General features: G+C 35.5%; 7 protein-coding genes across 22 annotated transcripts; 2 read left to right on the forward strand and 5 right to left on the reverse strand.

Moving 5' to 3' along the window:
* Positions 1-773: 773 nt before the first annotated feature.
* Positions 774-2,717, reverse strand: LOC104711551 (UPF0481 protein At3g47200-like). Its single transcript, XM_010428257.2, has 3 exons — positions 2,001-2,717; positions 1,374-1,891; positions 774-1,271 (listed from the first exon to the last, which is right to left on the reverse strand). Exons 1-3 carry the CDS (start codon positions 2,603-2,605, stop codon positions 847-849), a joined length of 1,548 nt encoding a protein of 515 aa, XP_010426559.2. The 5' UTR covers positions 2,606-2,717; the 3' UTR covers positions 774-846.
* Positions 2,718-3,136: 419 nt separating this feature from the next.
* On the forward strand, positions 3,137-6,581 carry LOC109126177 (uncharacterized). Of its 15 annotated transcripts, XM_087467327.1 has the most exons (8): positions 3,228-3,531; positions 3,645-4,087; positions 4,244-4,622; positions 4,813-4,990; positions 5,112-5,167; positions 5,297-5,467; positions 5,553-5,617; positions 5,997-6,581. In XM_087467327.1, the coding sequence occupies exons 3-4, from the start codon at positions 4,350-4,352 to the stop codon at positions 4,981-4,983; spliced, it is 444 nt and encodes a 147-aa protein (XP_087323453.1). In that variant the 5' UTR covers positions 3,228-3,531; positions 3,645-4,087; positions 4,244-4,349; the 3' UTR covers positions 4,984-4,990; positions 5,112-5,167; positions 5,297-5,467; positions 5,553-5,617; positions 5,997-6,581. The 15 variants fall into 15 exon arrangements, with proteins under 15 accessions (XP_087323441.1, XP_087323439.1, XP_087323442.1 ...); XM_087467321.1 differs by having other exon boundaries at positions 3,228-4,087; positions 4,193-4,622; XM_087467318.1 differs by having other exon boundaries at positions 4,193-4,622; positions 5,297-5,617.
* On the forward strand, positions 5,276-6,273 carry LOC147938841 (uncharacterized). Its single transcript, XM_087465778.1, has 3 exons — positions 5,276-5,617; positions 5,832-5,893; positions 5,997-6,273. The coding sequence occupies exons 1-3, from the start codon at positions 5,276-5,278 to the stop codon at positions 6,271-6,273; spliced, it is 681 nt and encodes a 226-aa protein (XP_087321904.1).
* Positions 6,582-10,823: 4,242 nt separating the features above from the next.
* LOC104711553 (UPF0481 protein At3g47200-like) lies at positions 10,824-12,963 on the reverse strand. Its single transcript, XM_010428258.3, has 3 exons — positions 12,150-12,963; positions 11,522-12,045; positions 10,824-11,433 (listed from the first exon to the last, which is right to left on the reverse strand). The coding sequence occupies exons 1-3, from the start codon at positions 12,818-12,820 to the stop codon at positions 11,003-11,005; spliced, it is 1,626 nt and encodes a 541-aa protein (XP_010426560.1). The 5' UTR covers positions 12,821-12,963; the 3' UTR covers positions 10,824-11,002.
* Positions 12,964-13,625: 662 nt separating this feature from the next.
* LOC104711555 (UPF0481 protein At3g47200-like) lies at positions 13,626-15,890 on the reverse strand. Its single transcript, XM_010428259.3, has 3 exons — positions 15,192-15,890; positions 14,548-15,089; positions 13,626-14,179 (listed from the first exon to the last, which is right to left on the reverse strand). The coding sequence occupies exons 1-3, from the start codon at positions 15,800-15,802 to the stop codon at positions 13,737-13,739; spliced, it is 1,596 nt and encodes a 531-aa protein (XP_010426561.1). The 5' UTR covers positions 15,803-15,890; the 3' UTR covers positions 13,626-13,736.
* Positions 15,891-17,863: 1,973 nt separating this feature from the next.
* LOC104715498 (UPF0481 protein At3g47200) lies at positions 17,864-20,018 on the reverse strand (the record flags this gene model as incomplete). The annotated part of the gene is given in 5 exon segments (XM_010432899.3): positions 17,864-18,256; positions 18,258-18,307; positions 18,607-19,070; positions 19,181-19,512; positions 19,515-20,018. Coding segments are annotated over 5 exon segments (1,743 nt in total), but the record flags the coding sequence as incomplete, so codon positions are not given.
* Positions 20,019-20,838: 820 nt separating this feature from the next.
* On the reverse strand, positions 20,839-23,087 carry LOC104711556 (homoarginine-6-hydroxylase 2-ODD-C23.1). Of its 2 annotated transcripts, XM_010428260.3 has the most exons (12): positions 22,931-23,087; positions 22,735-22,850; positions 22,520-22,638; positions 22,366-22,429; positions 22,221-22,288; positions 22,092-22,150; positions 21,829-21,988; positions 21,704-21,723; positions 21,570-21,616; positions 21,406-21,486; positions 21,241-21,330; positions 20,839-21,150 (listed from the first exon to the last, which is right to left on the reverse strand). In XM_010428260.3, exons 1-12 carry the CDS (start codon positions 22,962-22,964, stop codon positions 21,010-21,012), a joined length of 999 nt encoding a protein of 332 aa, XP_010426562.1. In that variant the 5' UTR covers positions 22,965-23,087; the 3' UTR covers positions 20,839-21,009. The 2 variants fall into 2 exon arrangements, with proteins under 2 accessions (XP_010426562.1, XP_087320350.1); XM_087464224.1 differs by lacking the exon at positions 21,406-21,486.
* Positions 23,088-23,153: the final 66 nt, after the last annotated feature.

Below are 23,153 nucleotides of genomic sequence, written 5' to 3' on the forward strand. Positions count from 1 at the left end.
TTATTCTATGCTTTTAAAAAATAAATAGTTGATACATAACTAAAAATAAGCATAAAAGTAAAACCTAAACATAAAAAAAAAAAAGAGAGAATCCAGATTTAGTTTTGTAAACCCTTGATAGTTTGAGTTGCGGAGACACACGTAGGGGAACAAAGACAATGACAACAAGTAATTATGAATATATATATATATATATATATATATGTTAGGAAATAGAGACTTAGGGGTTTTCGATAGATTAATAGGAGATCAATAACTATAAGCTCAATAAAGAAAAAAAATTATTGAAATTGTTATACGATATAAATTTATAAGCTTGAGAAACTATATATATCTAATTATCCTAAATTTTTATAAAAAATCAAAAAAACCATTTGGTTTTACAGTTTTTAACCAAACTAAACCTAAACTATTTGGTTAATAAAAATGACAACAAATAGATTTTTAGACTAAACCATAACCAAACCAAACCATTTATTTCGGTTTGGTTTTTTGGATTACGGTTTTTTTGGCCACCCATCGGTGATTTCTCAAAGTGTTTCTAAAAATTAAAAATATAAAAAATAAAGAAAGAGTATGAAAGGGATAAAAGATAATTTTTCAGAGTTTCTGGTTTAAAAGTGGAAGGTATGCTAACCAGAAACTCTTATACTTGCATATCTTGTTATAAGTGGTCTAAATTGTTTTTAGACTAAATAATGATATTTTAATTTTTAAAAACTTAAAAGAGATTATTAACCGATGCAGATTCTCTACCTATTTGAGAATCCAAATTTTGCATGCAACGTCACTGTTTTATTTTTAATAGAAGAAAATACAACACAAATACTGTAAATTAAATGAAATTTAAGAAGGTGGCTTATAATAAGCATAGACAGCAAACAAGCTTTGGAAAAATGTGAGAACTAGCAGAATAACTGCAGCTGAAAAAGAAAAGTATGCCCAAGGGTTATTGAAATACTTTTGTCTTAAGGTAGCCTTCAAAGAGTTCCACTTACGACTGTAATAACGGTTCACTTCGCCAGAGAGTTGAGATAGATAACCATCTTTGGGGTCAAAGATCACTTCTTTACATAACCGGTTGAACAAATCCGCAACTTCAGCATCACTCCCTAGCCAATGCTCAATGATACCAGCGTGGTGCAAGTAGCTAACATCTTCAGAAGAGTTAATTAGATTATCCATGAAGATTATGTAGGATGTTATGTTGTTGCTTGACTGGGTATGACACTGCTCGAAAGCTATAAGGTTTGAGAATAGCGACTTGGTACCTACAAAGAAACACATGAGACCTTGGTGGTTTAAGTTTTTATAAGTTTACAATGGAGTTATGGCCTATAGAAAAGTATGAGAAGAAAAACCGGTTAACTCACCGTCATGGATTAGTAGTTTGGGTATCTTTAGATAACCGTTTTTGAATTCGATGTCCCAAAGCTGGCCGGTTTCTTTTCTCATGAACTTAACACCCGCGTCTCTTAGTTCTGTCACACAATGTATCAGTTGTTGTTGTTGCTTGTCTTCTACTACTACCATTCTCATATCTTCATATGGAATCCCACGATTTGTTGTCTCACTAGATTGGATGAGACTTCGATGGAAAACATCCAAACAGTGCAACCCGCCGTTGTCAGTCAGTTCATCGGATTTTCCATTAGACTGAGAGCCCAACGAACTTTCTGATTTGGTCAGCGCCTTGCTTGTTGGCAATAGTGTTTTGAAGAACCGAACAGCTACATCTGCCACTATACCAGTTTGGTTCGGTGTACCCGGCTGTAGCCCTAATAACCGGTTGAGAACAAACAAAGGAAGTTGATTTTCCAACATTACCATGTCACGTTGTATCGAATGCATCAATCCTCGCTTCGCGAAAACCGGGTCATTGTACGCATAGCTATTTAACACACAATTAAAAAATATATTTAATAGTTTAGAAAATGGGATCTATTCAGCAATATGGATGAGATAACCGGGATAAAACCGGAAAAATTAGTAACACTAACCCGATTTCCTTGAACCCTTGAACTGTTCCCTTGAAGAGCTCGAGAATAAAGCAGCCATCAAGAACAAGCATTTCTGTGAACTCATTACTATTCTTCATATCAATAGGACCTTGGTAGCAAGCACGAGCCTCCTCCTCGAGTTCTTTCATGGCGTCAATATACATTTCGATGTTGTGCTTGGTACGTGCCATGATCATATTGACTGCCCGCCACTTGTGACGCTCCATGGGCATTAGATGTTCCTTACCATGGTGGTATGGACCAATAGAGACAGTTTGAGGCAAGTAAGACTTTTTGTCGTTCTCTTGAAGATAAAATGGAACTCTGTAGATACATAGCTTGTCCCAGCTATTTGTTGCGTCGTATCTAAGTGCTTGATCCATCTTGTCCTTGATCGAGATCACCCATTCTTCTCGTGTCTCTCTTGGCTTTTCTTCTTTTACTTCGATCTCACTGGGCTCCGCGTAAGTCTCATTATGGTTGTGCGAACTTTGGCCTTGATCACGTCTGGTAATTTCACGGAAACTATGGATAGGCACGAACCATGACAACCGTCTGTACCTTCTGTGGGTGGAAGTTGAGCGACCATCGGAAAACAAAACCATGATTTCTGCTGGTTGAAAGCTGGGGAGATCGAGAGAGAGAAAGAGAAGATAGCAATGTCAAATGTCAATGCAAAGATGTAACTGGCCACGCTTTGTTTCTCATATATTATGTGTACAAAATTCTAAATAAAAAAATAGAATGCATGAAAGATCATTAATGATTGTAATATATGAATTCAACAAGTGAGACTGAAATATCCAAACTACAAATAACATAGACGACTTTTTTTCAATTAAACTTTCATAACAAAAAGACTTAATTTATAGTGAAAACACACATGACCCAAATTTAACAATTAATTGCTAGATTAACACTCCAACAGTCCAACCTATCCTATCACTAGAATGACATAAATTTTATGTAGAAAGACTAAAATATTAATTTAAAATATTATTCAGTATATGATTTATTAAAGGGAAATTACCTAGAATATTGCATAAAAGTAGGTTTATTACTAGACTAACACGTTGAGATTTCTGTCTTACTAGAATAACACATAAAAGTTTGCAAATTACTTCTATATCTGAGTTGTATGTTTTATTACGTTTTATACCATTTATAATTAAATTTGGTTGAAAAAAAAACTTGAGATTTTATGCTTTTGATCTTGAGATCTGATACACACAACTCAGATCTGATACACACAATTTATAATTAACTTTCTCTCTCTTATCTCTCTCGCATCTTTTAGAGAGAGGAAGTTCTTTCAGATTAAAATCGAAATCTCTTTGATTTTAATCTGGTTTTTTTTGTTGTAACATATTATCCAGCTTAGTCTGGATCTTCTCTCTCGTCTAAGTACGAGTTTTGTTTTAGCCGTTTTGGCTATCTTCTTTTATTTTATTCGGTTTTCCCCTTTTGCAGAAACAAAATCTCTTCAATTGATTCAAGTGAAGGAGACAAACGCCGAGAATGAAGATCAGAGGTTCAGAAGATCATCAACTGCTTGATTTCCTTGCAAGAAAGAATAAATCCTTCATACCCTATTGGTGCCGTAATCGGCTTAGGATGAAGGTCTTTTTCTTTGTTTGTGATCAGGATGATTGGAAACTTGATGGCTGGTGAAGACAGATTCAACAGATTCAGAAGAGCGTGTTTTGCTGCTGAGTCTAAAGCCTCTTGCTTTGTCATCGGTTCCGGCGATTCACTCTTGTTGGTTTTGGGATCTCTCTTTATTCATGCCCGGAGAAATCTGCAAAAGGAGTTAAGGTGGTGATTCTGAAGAGTAGCTGATTTCAGAGAATCCATTCTGGATTCGATCGAAGGTCAGCCATGGTGGTGATGGCGGTGACGAGTCCAAGACGAGTCAAGACTGAGTCGGTGACGATTCCTAGACGAGTCGGGGATGAGTCGGTGACGAGTTGAATGCATCTCCGTGTTCAAAAACGCGGCTGCCAAGACCGATTAATCGCCGATTACACGCTTGGCGGAGGGCAACCGCCGCGATTTCACCTTATGCGGCAAACAAATCGGAATTTTAGGTAACTAATCTTTTATTACCCCTAATTTTGTTTTCCGATTCTGGATTTGCTCTCGATTGATGCTAAATTGGTCACGTTATCTATCAATTTGATGCTTCTATATAGTCGCTATATAGTCGCAGATACGGGTTCGGATGTAATTTGGAGCAATTTCAGGATCTGAGGTGTCCTAGAGATTTCAACGGAGCGAAGATTTGGGGTCTGTATTGATTTAATGCAAATTCTCTTAAGGTTTTAGTGGGATTTTTTTCCGTCTAGAAATATGGAGTTGTCCGTCTCTCCTCAAACCCAGAAGATGAACTTGCAAACTCCCCGTAAAAGCTCACTTTCAGGGTCTAGGAAAGATTTGTGGTTTGCTATTCGAGAAGGGTCATTGGTTGATGTGGATTCAGCACTGACCACGCTGAAGAAGAGCGGTGGCAATATTAATTTAAGGAATGCCTATGGTCTGACTCCTCTGCATATTGCTATCTGGAGAAACCACATTCCTATTATTAGTAGACTTCTTGCAGCTGGCGCTGATCCAGATGCTAAGGTTTATGACCTTTCTTCTGTTTGTGTGTTTATATATCTAAGTATTTGTTTCTTCTTTGTACTTAGTCCTATCTATTTTACGTCTCTTTTCAGTAAGTTATTTGGTTTCTGTCTCTATGTTTGTTGCAAATATTGTATTCATAATGCTTAGGAAATTGAGCTTGCTCTATATTGTACAATGTCCTTATCAGGATGGAGAATCTGGTTGGAGTAGTCTTCACAGAGCTTTGCATTTTGGACATCTTACGGTAGCTAGCGTACTCATCGAGTCAGGTGCTTCTTTTACTCTAGAAGACATAAAACTGCAGACACCGGTTGATTTGGTCTCAGGTCCATTTGCTCAGGTTATTGGCGAGCAATAGAGTTCAGGTAACTAATCTTTTCTCAACCTTGACCTTTAAAGGAAAACATGATTCTTCTGGTCCTTCTTTTTTAGACTACTTTTGAGAAGCTGAAATGTTATGTTCATTCTTTTGCTTCTTTTTTGTAGTGGCTACAGAGGTTTTCAGCTGGGGAAATGGTGCAAACTACCAACTTGGGGAAATGGTACCATTACTTTTAAATTCCTGCTGAAACAAAAAGCTTGAAACTTCAAACCTCATTTCATCTTTGTTGGATACACTTGTTGATACATATGTCTTTTAAGTTCCTACTATGTCGCATATGGTGTTTCAGAGCGTCGTTGCTCCCAAACCCTTATCTCCACTCAAACCCTGTTTACCTATCCCTCGTCCACTACCCAATCTGCCTTGTAAGCTCCGTCGTGGCTTCGTTAGGGCTTCCTCCTCTTTTCTTGTTGATGATTCAGTTTCGGGTCTCGAGCGCTGCTTACAATTGCCTACCGGAGTTGAGTTACGCCCTTCTTCCTCTGGTTCCTTCTCTGCTAGTACTCAGATGTGTCTTATGATGAAAGGCAATTTTGGTTCCGTAGGAGCTGTTACTTTGGAAAAGGGGAAGCTTGATATGACCCTGAAGATATCTGAGACCAGCCCTGAGGTTCAACTCTCTCTCTTTTTGCAAGAATTTTCATTATAACAATCCTAATCCAAGAATTAAGAACTAGTTTGGCGAAATTCTCTCTAAAGGATGTCTCTTTTATCTATGGTTTGGTTATATCAGCATGTCGTTGCTTGTTTTATCATCTTTGTTTGGTTATATCAGCATGTATTAACATGTATTGCAAAACTCTATCTTTGTTTGGTTATATCAGCATGTATTAACATGTATTGCAAAACTATATCAGCATGTATTAACATCTTTGTTTTATCTATGGTTTGGTTATATCAGCATGTATTGCAAAACTCTATCTTAGGGCTTAGGAAACCTTTAATCTGTGGATCAAGAACGTTGATAAATATGGATGGATTTGGTACAGGATTATGAACGTTCAATTAGGGGAAAATTCAAGACAGGCATGGCTAGGTGTGGAGGCAGACCCATTGGCGCAGTCAGATGATCTGCTGGCAAAGGCATACAACCGACCCTCAGAGGAAGCAGTAGCAAAGCCATCTTCAAGATGGTTTATCTCAAAGAATGCAATTGTCTCAGGGCTACTTGGGAAGAAGCAAGAGGACTCAGTTTCAGATCCTGCACCTCCAAAGGCTAGACAAAAAAGGATTGTGAGGAAGAAGGTGGCTGCATCTGCCTCTTAAATAACCAACAAAACCTCTAAAATGTCACAATTTTCAGAGTCCATGAAAGAGCAACAGTGAGGTTATGTTGTTCATTTGAGGCACACATGAAAAAGTTTTGTTGCCAGAGGAAGAATGAATCACCAAACTGGGGGAATTGGAAATGATCTATAGCCTTTTTTTCTTTATGACTGAATCTCAAGTTTTAAGTTCTTTTGGAAAGACAGTTCTATTTTTAGGTATGGTGATGATTGCCATTCTGTATTTTCACCTTTTTTTCCTTACTTTTCTCAAGTGTTTCTAATAAAATTAGCCACATATTTTATGTTGTTAGTGCTTTTCACAATATTTTAAAGTTGGTATATAATGTGGTTTTCAGGTAACCTTTTATGTAGAGTAAACTTTAGACCGTCTGGTCATAATAATTCAAAATTCAAAATTTTGTCCTAAGTATGAACGTAAATTCTATCACTTGAGTGTAGTCAGTTTCGCAAGTTTAGGTCAGTCATGATTGCTTAAGGTATCCTGTAAGTCATGATTGCTTAAGGTATCCTGTAATATCTACTTAGAAACTAGAAGGAATAGAAGATGGAGCCTTTGCAGAAGATAAAAGAGTTGCAACAGAGAGAGATTTGTTTGGTTGTAATTAATAGAATTTTAGGGTGAATGTGATGTATAACTAGATCACTTAGGTAGAAAATTTCAGTATAACTTGAACTACTTGGTGCAACTGTACTAGAATTATTAAAATTTAATTTCAATATGGATCATGTGAAAACGAATAAAAAATAGATTTTGGCGGCGGAATATTCATTTAAAATCATCACACTGTGGTAAAATGAACCAAAGACAACATGATATTAGTAAAAAATTATTTGGTATACACATAATTGTACATAGTTATCCAGTTATACTCTCATATCCATAGTTGACCTTTTGCATTTTTTCGTATTTCCAGTTAGACTATAATATAAATTATTAATTAGCAGCTGGCCAAAAGATTTATCACTATTAATTAGCATATACAAGGTTTTCATAACACAATGTTCATAAAAACTTAGGTTTCACCTCTTTTGCTTCATTTGAGGTGATCACTTACTAAGTCTTCCTTATACTATAAAGAGTGTTTTATGTGAAGACGATAGTATATATTAGAAAGTGATAAATTCTTGTATTGTTGATTAAATATGGTTCTTTAATAGTTCAATATGTTTTAGAAATTCTTATAAACCTTAATTATCATTTTCATATTTTAAATATAAATGCAAATCTAAATATATATTTAGTTGTACCTAGTTGAACTGAATACTATATATTTATGTTATCTAAATATTACCCTCTATAGTTAAAATGTAATTTTGTATGGTTATTGTTCATTACCTCTCGAAAATATGATAAATAAACAATTACGAATTACATAGGTTGTTCTAGTAACATCTCTTACTTTTTCTAGTAACATCTCTTACTTGTTCCATTTCCGGTGAACAACAACGACAATATTAGCTAGGGTTATAGAAGAAGATATGTTGAAGATGACTACAAAATTACAATAATATTGTTCATTAAAACGGATTTATGGACCTACACTAAGCAAAAGAACGTTATGTACGTACTCTAATCTCAAGAACATTATGTACGTATGCGTTCATATGTACGTACACGTTTATATGTACGTACACGTTCGATTTTAGGTTTAATGAACCCGAAATTACCAGAATATCCTCGTCTTCTACCTCTAACATACGACTGAAAACCCTAATGTTCCCTGCCTCACTTTATTTTTTCACGACTTATGTCTATTTTTTTGGTTTCACTTGTGGGTTTTTTTACTCAACTATTATAGATTTTCATCTCAATATCTGATTTCTAAATTAAAAACCTATAAAAAGTGAGTTATATAGATTTTCGAACAGATATCTAGCTCTTCCATGGATGAACCCAGAGGAAAGATTAACGAAACAGAGTAGGAAAAAGACGTTTGCTCCGGCCGACAAACAGAATACGATTGATGAATCTGCTACAAACGTTATTACATGAACACCATAGATCGGAAGAACAGCAAACGTGTTTAGATCTACCTCCAATAAGTCTATCGCAACGCTAGACTGTCTTTGACAGCTCAAACAAATTCGTGTTATTCTGGTATGACTTTACAGCTGTCAAAAATGCTTACTAAATCTACCACGGACAAGAAACCTACCATCACACTCCGAAAACTATTTCAGAAAAACAAACAAGTATACCAAAAATATCTGTAAGGAGAGAAGGCTGTCGCAAAAATCTGTCGCAACAGGCCATTAGTCTAGCATAAATATCTTCCCACCCTTTTACGTTTGCCGCTACACGCGCTAAAAACAAAAGTCTATCATCAAAGGGAAATTTCTCTACCAACTTAATCTACCGAATCGATTTCATGTACGTCCACCGATAAGTGTACCAACACTACAACTAAGTGTACCATCTACAGTGACCGATAAGTGTACCAAGACTACAACTAAGTGTACCAAAAATATCTGACGTACACCTTTAATCAGTCCACGTGTATAAATCTACCATCAAAGGATAGGTAGACTTAGTCCCAACTTCTAATGTTTTTTTTTTTTTCTAATGGCATTAGCCGTAATTACGTTTTTTCCCAACACTAGTTTCAGGGGTAGTATAGGTACAATGGGTTAGTCTAGTAATAACAAACAATTGTATGTTACTTTTGTAATAAGGAAGCTTTTATGCAATATTCTAGTAACTCACCCTTTATTAAAAGTATAATATATAAAATATGATGTTAAAAAGATTTTGTAAAATATGATTTATAAAAAATATAGTGCACAAAATATGATGTTTTAAAAATATAATTTTAAAATATATTATATAAAAATATGATTTTTGGAAAAATCTGTCATAATATAAAATAAATATGTTGTCACTATATTTACATCTAATAAATCTATTATCAAACACCAGATTTTTAGAAACAATAAAAAAACTGTTATAACCTAAATAAATATGTCATAACATATGTTCTTCATGTAGGTTATTTTAGTAATTTTTTAAAAATATTAAAAAATTTTATCAAACGGTAGATTTTTGGTTAAATTAAAAAATTTGACGTAACCTAAAATAAATTTGTTGTTAGTATACGTTAAACTAGTAATTATTTTTCTGTAAAATATGTCACGTCACGTCAGATTTTTAAATAAATCTGAAATAACTGTAAAAATTGAATCTGCCAAACATTTTATCAAACTTGCCATATATTATATCTGAATTATTTAATCTAATACTTATATACTATCATGCTTATAATTTTCATTTTTATTTTTATTCTGTAAGATTAACTTTCTTCTAATTTCTTAAGTTTTATTGGGTTGCTCATAAACTCATTGCAATCATGTAGACATTTTCCTCCAATTTCTCATTCAAAACATTTTAGTGGTTAAGAAAACTATGTCACAAAATAATTTAGTGGTTATAGGAACTATGTCAAAGTAAAAGTAAAGGGACATAAAATATGTTTAATTTGTTCATAGAGACATTTTATAAGTGACGATAAAGAGCATAATTTAACAATTAAATAATTTGTGTATAAGAAGATATTTTTAGTGTTAAAAGATAGAGTAAAATTGTATGTGGATGCTAATAAGAATAATTTTTAACAGATTGTTTGCATGTAAAAATTTTGTGCATAAGTTGTGGAAGTTTTTGAATTTGGCAATAATAATATTCATAATAATTGTTATATTTGGAAGTTTTTGAATTTAGCTTTAAATTATTTTAATATTTGCTATATTAAATCTAAAATAGAAATTAGTGTATTAAGGTAAAAATGAATATGATTTTTTCTCTAACTAAAACTATTTATAATTAGAGCTCTCACAACCTGATAGAGATGAACGAGATGAACTCCAAGCTGCCTCGTCGTGTGGTAATTTGCCGGCACAAAGGGTGGCTCTTCATGGAAGCCAACAAAGCTGTTGACGTCGTCCGAGAGGAAGTCTCCAAGATATTCTTCGAGAATGTTGTCGGGCAAGCGGATAACCAAGACGCAGGTTCTCACGGAGAGTGAATATCTTGAATATTAACAAATATTACATATAATTAAGTATTTTCAACTAATTTGACCGATAAGATTTTGCATTTACGTAAGACCATCTCCAATGGTTTTCCTTATTTTTTCCTCTATAATAAAGGATCTCTATAATAGAGATGAGTTTTGATCTAATGATTTTCCCTATTTTTTTTCTCTAAAAAAGAATATTCTAAATAGATACTATTTTTATTTTACAATTAACACTTTTTTTTTATAAAAATGGCAAAGTCACATAAAAAAAATAGCAAACTAACCCATTTTACTTTAAATTTTGTAACATTTTCATTAAATTATTATTTTTATTTAAATTAAGCATTTATTATTACAATAAAGCTAACCCATTATTTTTATTTAAATTAAGCAATCATTTTCATAAAATTAACTTAGGCCACACTTATGAGTTTTAAAAAAGCTTAAGACAATTGTTAGGGGTTTAGGATTTTGGGGGTTAAAAGATACATGATTGTTTCGTGCAACGAGAAACAATATGAATTACATCTAGATGCCCTCTGAAGAGGAGATCATGATGGTGATACTAGTATTATATAAGATTTCAAAATCCCAATTATTACAATGCCAAATTTGGGATAGACGAAGAAGAAAATGTTGAAAACAAGAAAATACAAACATTCCAAACTGAATGAAAATTAAAAAAAAAAACGACTAAAGTTTAGAATTTGGCTTATAATAAGCATAAACAGCATAGAAACTCTGACATAATGTGAGAAGAAGCAGTATAACTGCAGCAGAGAAAGAAAAATATGCCCAAGGATTATTGAAGTACTTGTGTGTCAAGGTAGCCTTCAAAACATTCCACTTACGATTGTAATAACGGTTTACATCACCAGACAGTCGAGATAGATGACTATCTTTGGGATCAAAAACCACTTCTTGACACAGCCGGTTGAACAAATCAGCAACTTCCGAATCACTCCCAAGCCAATGCTCGATGATACCACAGTAGTGCAAGTAGCTAACATCTTCGTCAGAGTTTATTAGATTATCCATGAATATTATGTAGGATGTTATGTGGTTGCTCGATTCCATATGGCACTGCTCAAATGCTATAAGATTTGAGAAGAGAGACTTGGTACCTACAATAAACATGAGAGGGATTTTTATACAAACATATATGGGTAAAAGGAGAGAAAAAAGTAAGAAATAAAAGATGTTTTAGCTTACCATCATGGATTAGTAGTTTAGGTATTTCTAGATAACCACTTTTGAATTCAATATCCCAAAACCGGTCGGTTTTTCTTTTCCTAAACTTAACACCAGCTTCCCTTAGCTCCGTCACGCAATGTACAAGCTGTTGTTGTCGCTTGTCCACCACTCGCGTGTTCCTAGTTAATCTCTTTAGTAGAGATCTTGTATTCGGTGTAGGACTAGAATGGAGTAGACTTCGACGGAAAACATCTAGACAGTGCAACTCACCCTTGTCACCAAGTGTGTCCAAGGTTTTTTCCAGCCAGTTCATGAGTTTTGCCTGGTCCGGTTTGGTGAACGCCTCACCCGTTGGCATTAGTGGGTCAAAGAACTTAACGGCTACATGTGCCACTATACCGGTTTGGTTCTGTGTACCTAGCTGTAACTCTAATAACCGGTCGAGAACAAACAGAGGAAGTTGATTTTCCAGCATTATCATGTCACGTTGAATCGAATGCATCAATCCTCTCATCGCAAAAACCGGGTCGTTGCGTGCATATCTACTCAGCACAGAAAAAAAATAAAAATCAAAGAACCGAAATAAGACCGGTTTAGCAAATTGATTAGATAACCGGAATAAACCTGAAAATTTATTCACGCTTACCCGATTTCAGGAAAGCCTTCAACGGTTCCCCTGAAAAGCTCAAGAACAAAACAGCCATCAAGAACAAGCATTTCTGTGAACTCATTACTGCTCAAACTTATAGGACCTTCATAGCAAGCACGAGCCTTCTCTTCAAGCTCTCTCATGGCATTAGTATACATTTCGATGCGGTGCTTTAAACGTTTCAAGACCTTATTGACCGCACGCCACTTATGGCGCTCCATAGGCCGAAGACGCTTTTTACCATGGTGGTACGGACCAAGGGAAACGGTCTGAGGGAAATACGACTTCTTGTCGTTCTCTTGCAGGTAATGTGGAACTCTGTAGATGCATAGCTTTCCCCATATTGATGTGTCGTCGTCTCTATTTGCTTGCTCCAGCTTGTCTCTTATTGAGATCACCCAACTGTCTCCTGTGGTGTCTCCTGGCTTCTCTTCTATCACCTCCTTACCAGGCTCGGAATGAGTCTGTTTCTGGTTCTGCAAACTTTGGTCTTGATCCGGTCTGGTAATATCGTGTAAACCGTGGAGGTTCTGATCTTGAACCGGTTCCGAGTGTTTGTTTTTGGTTTGAAATTTTTGGCGGAGCTTGAGGCTGAGCAAGTACCAGGTCAACATGTCTTTGTTGATGAAAAGTGGTTGTCCATCGGAATGAACATTAACTAAAACCATTGTTTTTGCTGGTTGAAGTTTTTTTCAGGAGATTGAGAGCGAGAGCTGTAATAGCAAAATGTTAAATGTACAACGCTGTAACTAATTTAAAGTTGTGATTTTGGCCATAGGGTTTGCTTGTTTCCCTTTCCCTTTCCCAATATACAAAGTGAAAAGTCTTTTAAAAAGACTTCGTACGTTTATTAAAAGACTATCATAAATGCTTGTAGTATTTTCCATAAATCATAAATGAAATTCAAATACCCAACTACTCATAATAAAGACTATAATCTTGCTAAAAGACTCATATAATTGCTTGTAGTATAGTAGTCGTATATAACTATATCTATATTCAATGAATGAATTAGATAGTAGGTTTGCTGCACATGCCCATCTCAAAAAAAAAATTTAGTCCCTAGGTAAAACTAACAATTTTATTTTACCTCTTTTGTTCAAGGGTCATATTACATCAAAGTATGGCCATCTCGTTTCTATATCTCTCTTATGTTGTTTTTCTTCTTTATGTCTCTTTTTATCTTCATAAATCAGTTTTTTGGAAATGTTTTACAGTGCCGTAAGTATTTCGAAACCCATATGTTACACAATGCAAAAGTTATTTTTGGTTATAATCTGGTTTCCGGATCAAAGTCCGACTAGTCTGGAGGTGGCCCAACGACAACAAAGTTGTTCCAAGCGGAAATCCTTGGGACGGGGGAGGGATGAAGATTTTTACTTTACGTCTTCAGTCTTCTAGTCAACTATCACTAGATTTAGATATTTTAGAGAAAGGAAACGTGTCACTATCACTAGATTGAGATTTGAGATATTTTAATTCAAATAGATGGAAATATTAAATGCCAAACAAAACTTTGAGAAAATACAAGTATTGTAAATTGAATGAAAAAATAAGAAGCTAACATAATAGTATTCTTGAAGATTAAGAAGGTGGTTTATAGTAAGAATAAGCAGCAAAATAACTTTGAGATGACGTAAGAAGTAACAGCAAAAATGCAGCAAAGAAAGAGATATATCCCCAAGGACTATCGAAGTACTTCTCTTTCAAGGTCTTCTTCCAAACATTCCACTTCCTGTAGTACTTATTATGTTGAAGATAATAACGCTTAGCTGCAACCGACAGGTCAAATAAATGACTATCACTGATGTCAAAAATGGTATCTTGACCTATCCGGTTGAACAAATCGGCAACTTCAGTGTCGCTCTCTAACCAGTGTTCGATGATACCACAAGAACGTAAGTGACTAACATCTTCTGGAGAATCTATTAAATTGTCCATGAAAACTATGTAGGATGTTATGTCGTTGCTCGAGTCGATATGGTTTTGTTCGAAAGCTATGAGATTCAGGAAGAGAGACTTTGTACCTACAAAACACACGAAAAGGGGTGGTATAAGTATTGCAACCTTCAAGTTTCTGAAATGATGAAGTTGAAAAAAAAAGAGGTGCATTTCTTTCATAATTTGTCTAAATTTATATTCCGTTAGTGGCCTAGTCAACATTTCTACTCGATTTATAAACTAGTCAATAGCAATGGGCAATAGTACATTAATTGGTGACCTTTATGTACCTCTGCCACATTGATATTTTTGATAAAGGAACATTAAACCAATCTATATATGTATTTTATAGTAAGTTCCAAAACAATAAAAACATGTAATATGTAAGTGGTAACCTAGTGATTCAAATCCTATATGAATGCAGAATTACAAGGAGCGAGATAAATGAAAATACCATCGTGGATAAATAGTTTGGGTATCTCAAGATAACCATTAGAGAATTGAATATCCCAAAACCGGTCGCTTTGCCTCTTCCTGAACTCTAAACCACCATCCCTTAGTTCAGTGACGCAGTTTATCATTTGTTTTCTGCGCTTGTCCACCACGCGCAGACCCCCGTACACTCTCTTTTGTGGTAAGCTCCGTTTTGTTCTCGTTGACTGAAGCAGGCTTCGACGGAATGCATCTAGACAATGCAACCCACTCTTGTCGCCAAGTGAGTTCATGACGAATGGGTCAAAAGCTTTATCTGTAGCCAACGAGTACTCGAGATTTAACTGGTCGGTTTTGGTCAACGGTTCGTCTGTTGGCATAAGTGGTTCAAAGAACCGAACTGCTAATTGTGCCACTAAACCGGTTTGGTTCCGTGATCCGAGCTGTAGCTCTAATAACCGGTTTAGAACGAACAAAGGAAGTTGGTTTTCCAGCATTACCATGTCACGCTGTATCGAATGCATTGATGCCCGCATCGCGAAAACGGGATCGTTTCGATCATATCTATATAAAACAAAAACAAAATCAAAGTCAACGGTTTAGACGACAGGAGATCTGAAGTAGATCTGAAGTCAGAAGTTAAGCATAGAACTGAACCATGCTTACCCGAGTTCCAAGAATCCTTTATCTTTGTAGGCTCCTCTGAAGAGCTCAAGAACAAAACAACCATCAAGAACTAGCATTTTGATAAATTCGTTACTGTTTAAACTTATGAGACCTTCGTAGCAAGCACGAGCCCTTGTTTCGAGCTCTTTCATGGCGTTAATATACATTTCGATTCCTTGTTTTGTACGTTTCATGACCATATTGGCCGCCCGCCATTTGTGATGGTCCATGGGGAGGAGATGTTTACTGCCATGGTGGTACGGACCAAGCGAGACAGTTTGAGGGAAATAGGACTTCTTGTCGTTCTCTTGAAGATAGTGTGGAACTCTGTAGATACAGTGTTTATCCCAGCTTGTTATGGCGTCTTCTCTAAGTACTTGATCCATCTTTTCTTTGATCGTGATTACCCATTCTTCTCTAGGTTTCTGGTTTCGGGTTAGGAGTTCTTGGCGCAGCACGAGAGTGATCAAGTACCATACCAGCCTCTCTTTGTAGATCAACCTTCTTTTTCTACGATTTATTCTCTCTAATATAATATTCCCTAAAGGAAGACTGGACCTGAATGGGAGTGGTGGCGGTAGCAGCGGTGGTGATGGAAAAAGATTCTCCATTTTTGTACGTTGAAGCTTTTGTAGGAGATTTGAGAGTGAGAGAGAGAGAAAGAGAAAGTCAAAAGCAAATATGTAACAGCTGAGTTGAAGCTATGGATTAGTTTACATCATATTTAATTATTTATTATGGATCTGTTTGATCTGTGACTACTACCGTAGTTAAAATATTTAATCATACTTCTACAGTATGATATGTTAAACAATCTTTAAAATGCCTCGGCGGGCCCTGTTTTGTTAGAAAGTAAACAAATTTTTTTTTTTTTTGTGTTATTCAATTATTAAATTTAAAACTTTGACAAATCCAATAACACATGATTTGTGTTTGGATTTCCCAATATATTAAAATCCATTACCGATAGTTCTTCCTAAAGTTATAAGAAATTAGCTAATGTTAAAAACTTTTTTTCCAAGTATTAGCTAATATTTAAAATTTTATCTCGACTAAACTGACTGGACCTATGCGGAGCACAGGTTGGAGCCGCCTGGAAGGTCAAATTAAGTATGCAAATTAACTATTACAAATCCCATGGTTTTACTGGTTGAAGCTTTTTCCAGAGATTGAGAGCGAGAACGTAAGGGTGAAATGTCAAATGCTAGGTGTAACTAATTTAAAACTGTGATTTGGCCATGTGTTCGATTATTTTGGATCTGGATTCTGCAAAACTCTTATTTAAAGACTCTAATAAATGTTCGTAGTAGTTTTATAGTATATCTAACAGTAACGAGTGAGATTCCACCACCGAAACACTCTTATTAAAAGACTCATGAATGCTTGTAGTATGTATGTAGTCAACGAGTGAAATTACAAATTATTAAACAGAAGAAAAGGAAAAAAAAACTACACAACATGTTCGAAAACAAAATAACTCGTTAAAAACAAAGTATACAGTACTTTTTCGAGGTTTATTTATATCTATAAAACATGACAAGAGCATTCAGTATATAGATTTTTCGATGAGTATATGACATCTACAGCTAGGAAACGGAAACGGATACACGGAAGCGAAACATTTCAGAAACGGAAAACGATTTTTTCTAAAATTAAGAATTGGAAACGTTTTGAAAATGTATATATATATCTTAATATATATGTATATATATATCTTAATATATATGTATATATATATATATATAATAAAACACCAATCATAAAACCTATATCAAAAGGAATATTTGAAATAACACAAAATCAAAACAGAAATATTAAATAGTTGAATTAAAACACTAAAAGTATTATATATTTATATTATTATGAATATATATTTTCAAATTATTTTATTTATTAAGTTTCTATAAGCTAAAAAAAGTTTCCGTCAAGTTTTTAAAACAAAAATGGAGTTTCCATCATGTTTCCAAACAGAAATTTCTAGGAATCATGTTTTCGTGGCTTGCTTCCGTAATTCCACAAATTTCCGTTTCTGAAACGTTTCGAAAATGGCAAACGGATCTTAAAAAGAGTTTTCATGCAACATAGATCTACAGCATAAAAGTAAAGACAATAATACCATATTTGCTTATCAATTAGTAGTTTTTTTTTTATTTCCTCCGCTTTACTTCTCTTATTTTTCTTTTCTGACCAGACCACAAATTTAGTGATGACAAGATAAAAATATGAAAATGAAATCAGAACCAAAACTAGTCAGAGAAAGCAAATTAGTTCACCTACGACGATGGTAGTTTTGTTTCGGCGAAGATGGAAACCAATGTGAGTGTTCTCGATTTGACGGTTGCCAACCTTTATTTTGAGATATGTTATCTCGTCATAGTATATGTGTAGAGTTTTAGAATAACAATTTTCGCGAAACAAATATAAATCTCTAAAACAGCATTCTTTGTACCAAGTGAACTTGTCATTTTAGTATGTGACTTCTAATTTCTATATACAATAGTCTGTAACAATGAGGACATAGGTGTTAAATCAGAGTCCGAATCAAATAATTACAAAAATATCACTTTTATTTTGATAAGATGAATATACAAATATATTGTCACAAAAACCAAGCATTACAAAGTACAAACTGGAAAGAAAAAAAGAAAAAAAAAACAGAATAGTAACGAAGACTAAGAGGATGATGGGTTAAAATAATCATAAGCAGCAAAATAACTTTGAGAAAATGTAAGAATTAGTAGAATAATCGCAGCAAAGAAAGACAAATACGCCCAAGGGTTATCCAAGTACTTGTGTTTCAAGGTCCTTATCAACGAATTCAACTTCCTGGAGTAGTTCTGCTTATAACAACGATGAACCTCAATCAACAATTGAGATAGGTAAATATCTTTGGTGTCGAAAACAACTTCTTGACATAACTGGTTGAACATATCCGCGACTTCAGAATCACTTCCTAGTGAGTGCTCGATAATACCACGGCGATGCAAATAACTAATATCTTCGGGAGAGTCTATTAGATTGTCCATAAAAATTATGTAGGATGTTATATCATTGCTCGATTCGATGCATGTGGCACTGCTCGAAAGCTATGAGATTCAAGAAGAGGGATTTGGTACCTACAGAATAATTTACAGGGGGTGAAACTGTAAGTTTGAGAAGTAACCGGACGAAATTTATTTTATTTTTTATAAAATACATTCATCGTTTCATTTTTTAAATTTACTTTTGGCGTTGCTTTAATGACATAAATTTTTGTTTGACCATAGACATGAGAGAAGTTTATGTAACGTATAGTTCTTGACAAACAAAATACTAGTCTTTATACCTTAAAAAATCATGATGGAGTGCAATCAAAGAAGAAAGGCCATAAAGATAGTTGTATAAGTTAACATTGATAAAAAAATCAAAAATTTACCGTCATGGATAAGTAGACTAGGAATCTCTAGATAACCGTTGTTGAATTTAATATCCCAAAACCGATCGGTTTTATTTAGCTTGAACTTAAAACCGGCATCCCTTAGTTCGGTCACGGTAGGTATCACTCGTTGTAGGTGTTTGTCAGCCACGCGTGATGAGTTTGCTTTGCCTGGTGACCTTGGAAAGAGTAGACTTCGATGAAAAATATCAAGACAGTGTAGTTCGCCACTGGATACGCCTCTTGGTGGCGAGTTCTCGGCCAATGTCTCGGCCGTTGGCATTAGTGGAATGAAGAACCGAACCACTAATTCCACTAAACCAGTTTGGTTATGTGTACCAGGCTGTAGCTCCAATAACCGTTGGAGTACGAACCAAGGAAGTTGATTTTCCAGCATTATCATGTCACGTTGAATCGAATGCATCAATCCTCGAACCGCAAAAACTGGATCGTGACTATCGTATCTACATAACACCAAAATAATACAAATTAGTAGTTTATATAGATAAGCCGATGAAATCAGACCGGATTAGCAAAGTAACATAAGAAAAACAAGAAATTGAATCACGCTAACCCGAGTTTCAAGAATCCTTCAGCGACTCCTTGGAGGAGTTCGAGAACAAAACAGCCATCAAGAACAAGCATTTCTGTGAACTCGTTACTGTCCAAAACAATGGGACCTTCGTAGCAATCACGAGCCTTCTCCTCGAGCTCTGCCATGGCATCGATAAACGTTTCAATGCCTTGGTTCGTACGTTTCAAGACCATATTGACGGCACGCCATTTGTGGCACTCCATAGACCGCGTTTGCTGTACCCCATGGTGGTACGGACCAAGCGAGACTGTCTGAGGGAAATACGACTTCGTGTCGTTTCCATGCAGGTGACGTGGAACTTTGTATATAGAGTCATAGAGAGCTTGCCCCAGCTAGTTGTGTCATCTTCTCTATTTGCTTGCTCGAGCTTGTCTTTTATCGAGATCACCCAATCATGTCGTGTGGTCCCGCTCCCTTCGGCCATCTCCTTTACTCCAGGATCGGAACGAGTGTGTTGGTGGTTTTGTAGGTTTTCGTCTTGAGAGGGACTAATACTTTTAGGTAATACAAGGACTTCTTGATCTTGAGTAGCCAATTCGGATTCTTGGTTTTGTTTAAGGACTTTTTCAAGGTATATTCTCAACTTGTCGTACGATTTTCCTTTTTTGACATCATGCCAAGTAAGCCAAGGAATCGCTCGTGATGGTCGTGGCAGTGTTTCAGGTAGCGGTAGTGACGGTCGAAGTCGTTTTCGTCCTACTAGGCGAAATGGTCCTAGTTGTTGTGGTGGTGGTGGTGGTGGGGGCGGTGGTGGTGGCCGCGTTGGTGGTAATAGTTGTGGTCGTTCGTGGTCGTACTCGTAGTCTTCGTCTCCGTGGTATTGATGGTGGTGGTGGCGGCGGCGGCGGTGGTGGCGGAAGGTTTTCCATTTTGTTGGTTAAAAGCTTCACCGAGAGGAAGCGAGTACTAATAGATACTTGGCTGAACCTCAACCAACGACGTAACTGATTTATATAGTGACAAATCTTGTTTTGTCAACGATTTAAAGCTACAAGCTGGCCATAATCTGTTATTATATTTTTTTGGAAGGAAAAATTTACTACAAAACACTTATAAAAGACTACGTTCTTATAAAATGACTCTCATCATTAATGATTGTATAAAACTTATATTTGACAATTGAGACTGACGAAGCGTAAACTTCAATTAACAAGTTCTTGTTATATACTAGATCGAAATATCCCACCATAAACTGTATACCAAGATATAAAAATATGGCAAGAGTATACTAATCTTATAGCATTGTCGAAAACTAAATTGCAATTATAATATGTCGTTGCTGATGAAAATTGGTTGACCATCAATATGAACACATGTGGTTGACCATCAATGACACATGAACAACTGTTTTTTGCTGGTTAAAGCTTTTGAAATGTCAAAGCAAATAAAAAGCTCTGATTTGGCCATGTGTGTTGCCTGTATTTTGAAGTTACAAAACTCTATTAGAAAAAGACTCAAATAAATGTTGTTGTTTATGCTCTTTTAGAAAAAGACTCAAGTAACTGTTGTTGTTGTTCAAGCACCCATACTCTCTCATCCAAACAAATGAATGCAAAATCATCTTTTTACCTTTTACTTATATGATTGTTCTTTTTTAGAAATAACAAGTTTATGTATTATTTTTCGAGATATTCAAAGGATCAACTATGAAACTGATATTATAAACAACCTTTTTGTTTTTTTGAACAGATCAACATGTGTATCGATTGATAACACAGAAGTGAAGAAGCACCTTACTATTATTACAAATCAAACTTTTTATTATTACACAGAAGTGTACAAAGAAGGTGAGACGATCTATCTTCACATTACATAGCAAAGTTGGTCTGGACTTTGCTTACCAGATGCTCTCCATAGACAGCTCTTTTGAAAACTTGGGATCCTTTTCTCCCAGCAGGGTACTTCTGTTTACATACATCCAATGGCTCCACCACCGCGTCGAAGTTAGTCTGCTCATTCAAGATGTTTTTTGTTTAAAAACCTTATTTTCAAATCCAAATGTGGAAAGACACACAAGAGTGTTATAAGTTTATAACAACCTCGTAGAAGAATGCGACACAGACACGATATTTAGGAGAGCTATTGATCACTCTATGAAGTGTAGATTCGTATATTCCGTTTGAAAGTATCTGCATATGATTCCAAACCAGGTTCTCATCAACGGCTATTCGAGAAAGAGATGGCGAGAGTGGGAAGAGCAAAACCTTTAACATGTCACCGATGTTGCAAACAAATGATCCAGGGATTGGAATTGCTGATATCCAATCACCACTCAAGTTTTTCACCTTTTCAAAAGATTTTAGAGCCAAGACCACTTATTCACTACATAAACATAAAATCAAAGGAGGATCATCATAAAAATATTAACCTGAAGAGCAGTTTTGTCATCATCTTGATTCACAAGAGTTAACAAGCCTGCATAGAAAAAAAAATGTTTCCTATTGAGACAGAACAATGAACATAGAATCAGAAGTTCAACATGATTTGGTTAAACTTAATTACCATAGTCAGTGTGAGCTCCACTATAACCAGAGCGTCGTAAGCCAGAAGTTATTCAGAAAAAGTGAGTTAGCCGATAAGCGGAAACGGGATAGTAGTAATCAGAATGAGAAGTAGCAGAACGTTACCATCCGATATCATTTTCGGGTTTGCCATTTGTGAAAGGAGCACCTGGATAGCCAATAAGACGCATCACCCAAAAAGGATCACCAGCCATCTTTCCTTCAAACTCATAAGGTGATCCGCAAAGAGCTATGGAGATTCCTCTCAAGATCTTTCTAGAAAGATCTGAAACCATGAAATGAAATGACTAAGAATATTTCCGAGAAACAACACTCTCGGAAACATAACACACATATAGTAAGAAACAGAGAGAAATGGTAAAACACACCTATACAGAGCTTTATATACTCTTCCATCAAATCTTTAAACTCTTGAGGGTTCTCTGGCCTTCAAGAAATGGTCAGAAGGAGAGAAGCAACATAAACTGAATAAGAAATGAAATCCAGTTATAGATTACCACTGGTTTGGACCTTCCATAACCTTTCCTGTATCACCATACTCTCCCTGCTTTAACTCTTTGTAACACTGTCCATAAGAGAATAAAGCACATGAGGAGAATCACATGGCTAATGCTTAATGAAGACACAAACACAAACACTTACATCAATGGCTTCGTGGATATCTGGTACTCCCTTAGTTACATTTTCTCCAATTCTCTGATATCCTCTGTTCACACAACATTGATCTATGAACCACATCTCTTTAACTGATTCAAATTTGGAAAAAGAGTGTTGTTTTCCTTGTAAAAAGTCAAACCTGTAGCCAGCAGCTGGAGTCATCTTGATTTTAAGTTTCTCTTCATAAGGAAGCTTAAAGAACTCACGCGTGATCTCTCTCACTCTATTGATAAGATCCTCTGAGATCCCATGACCTATCTGCTTAAATAATCAGATTTTTTTATCAAACCCTCGAAAATGAACTCAGTTTGGAACATAATTAAAGCTAATAACAAACTAAACACAGTTCCGTACCACGTAGAAGAATCCGGCATCCCGACAAGCTCTATCAAGTTGCCGGACAACCTCTGCCACGCCAGCATCCTCTGCCATGTCGGGATCATCACACTTGAGCAGTAGAGGAGATATGTCTGCAATAACATCATCATCATCAAATTTGAGTGAAGCTTGATCAGAGTAAAGATAATCTAATTTAGGGTTTCGTTACTACCGATGACTGGTAAAGATTTGAAGTCCGTCGCCATTTTTCTCTGTCCTTGAGAATCTTGAGAATAATTTTTTTTTTTTTTTGAAATTGGGGAATCTTATCTCTGTTTAACAACAAGCAAGTCAACAACAACAACAAAAAATAATAATAGAAAAAAACTTCGTGAATTTTTTAGGCTTTCTTTATTTGGATGAACTCACTATTATTAGACCACTAGTCGGATACT

This window comes from Camelina sativa, chromosome 9 (assembly GCF_030686135.1).
Source record: "Camelina sativa cultivar CO46 ecotype springtype chromosome 9, ASM3068613v1".
Taxonomy (NCBI): Eukaryota; Viridiplantae; Streptophyta; class Magnoliopsida; order Brassicales; family Brassicaceae; genus Camelina; species Camelina sativa.

Coding starts and splice junctions, on each gene's coding strand:
- LOC104711551 (XM_010428257.2), bottom strand. CDS start 2,605: ATGGTTTTGTTTTCCGATGGTCGCTCAACTTCCACCCACAGAAGGTAC. Junction 1,892..2,000: donor CAAGGGTTCAAGGAAATCGG/GTTAGTGTTACT, acceptor TGTGTTAAATAG/CTATGCGTACAATGACCCGG. Junction 1,272..1,373: donor CAAACTACTAATCCATGACG/GTGAGTTAACCG, acceptor GTTTCTTTGTAG/GTACCAAGTCGCTATTCTCA.
- LOC109126177 (XM_087467315.1), top strand. CDS start 4,350: ATGGAGTTGTCCGTCTCTCCTCAAACCCAGAAGATGAACTTGCAAACT. Junction 4,623..4,812: donor GCGCTGATCCAGATGCTAAG/GTTTATGACCTT, acceptor TGTCCTTATCAG/GATGGAGAATCTGGTTGGAG.
- LOC147938841 (XM_087465778.1), top strand. CDS start 5,276: ATGTCGCATATGGTGTTTCAGAGCGTCGTTGCTCCCAAACCCTTATCT. Junction 5,618..5,831: donor TATCTGAGACCAGCCCTGAG/GTTCAACTCTCT, acceptor TGGTTATATCAG/CATGTATTAACATGTATTGC. Junction 5,894..5,996: donor ACATCTTTGTTTTATCTATG/GTTTGGTTATAT, acceptor GATTTGGTACAG/GATTATGAACGTTCAATTAG.
- LOC104711553 (XM_010428258.3), bottom strand. CDS start 12,820: ATGGTTTTAGTTAATGTTCATTCCGATGGACAACCACTTTTCATCAAC. Junction 12,046..12,149: donor GAAGGCTTTCCTGAAATCGG/GTAAGCGTGAAT, acceptor TGTGCTGAGTAG/ATATGCACGCAACGACCCGG. Junction 11,434..11,521: donor TAAACTACTAATCCATGATG/GTAAGCTAAAAC, acceptor TGTTTATTGTAG/GTACCAAGTCTCTCTTCTCA.
- LOC104711555 (XM_010428259.3), bottom strand. CDS start 15,802: ATGGAGAATCTTTTTCCATCACCACCGCTGCTACCGCCACCACTCCCA. Junction 15,090..15,191: donor AAAGGATTCTTGGAACTCGG/GTAAGCATGGTT, acceptor TGTTTTATATAG/ATATGATCGAAACGATCCCG. Junction 14,180..14,547: donor CAAACTATTTATCCACGATG/GTATTTTCATTT, acceptor TGTGTTTTGTAG/GTACAAAGTCTCTCTTCCTG.
- LOC104711556 (XM_010428260.3), bottom strand. CDS start 22,964: ATGGCGACGGACTTCAAATCTTTACCAGTCATCG. Junction 22,289..22,365: donor ATATCCACGAAGCCATTGAT/GTAAGTGTTTGT, acceptor TCTTATGGACAG/TGTTACAAAGAGTTAAAGCA. Junction 21,331..21,405: donor ACATCGGTGACATGTTAAAG/GTTTTGCTCTTC, acceptor AATCATATGCAG/ATACTTTCAAACGGAATATA.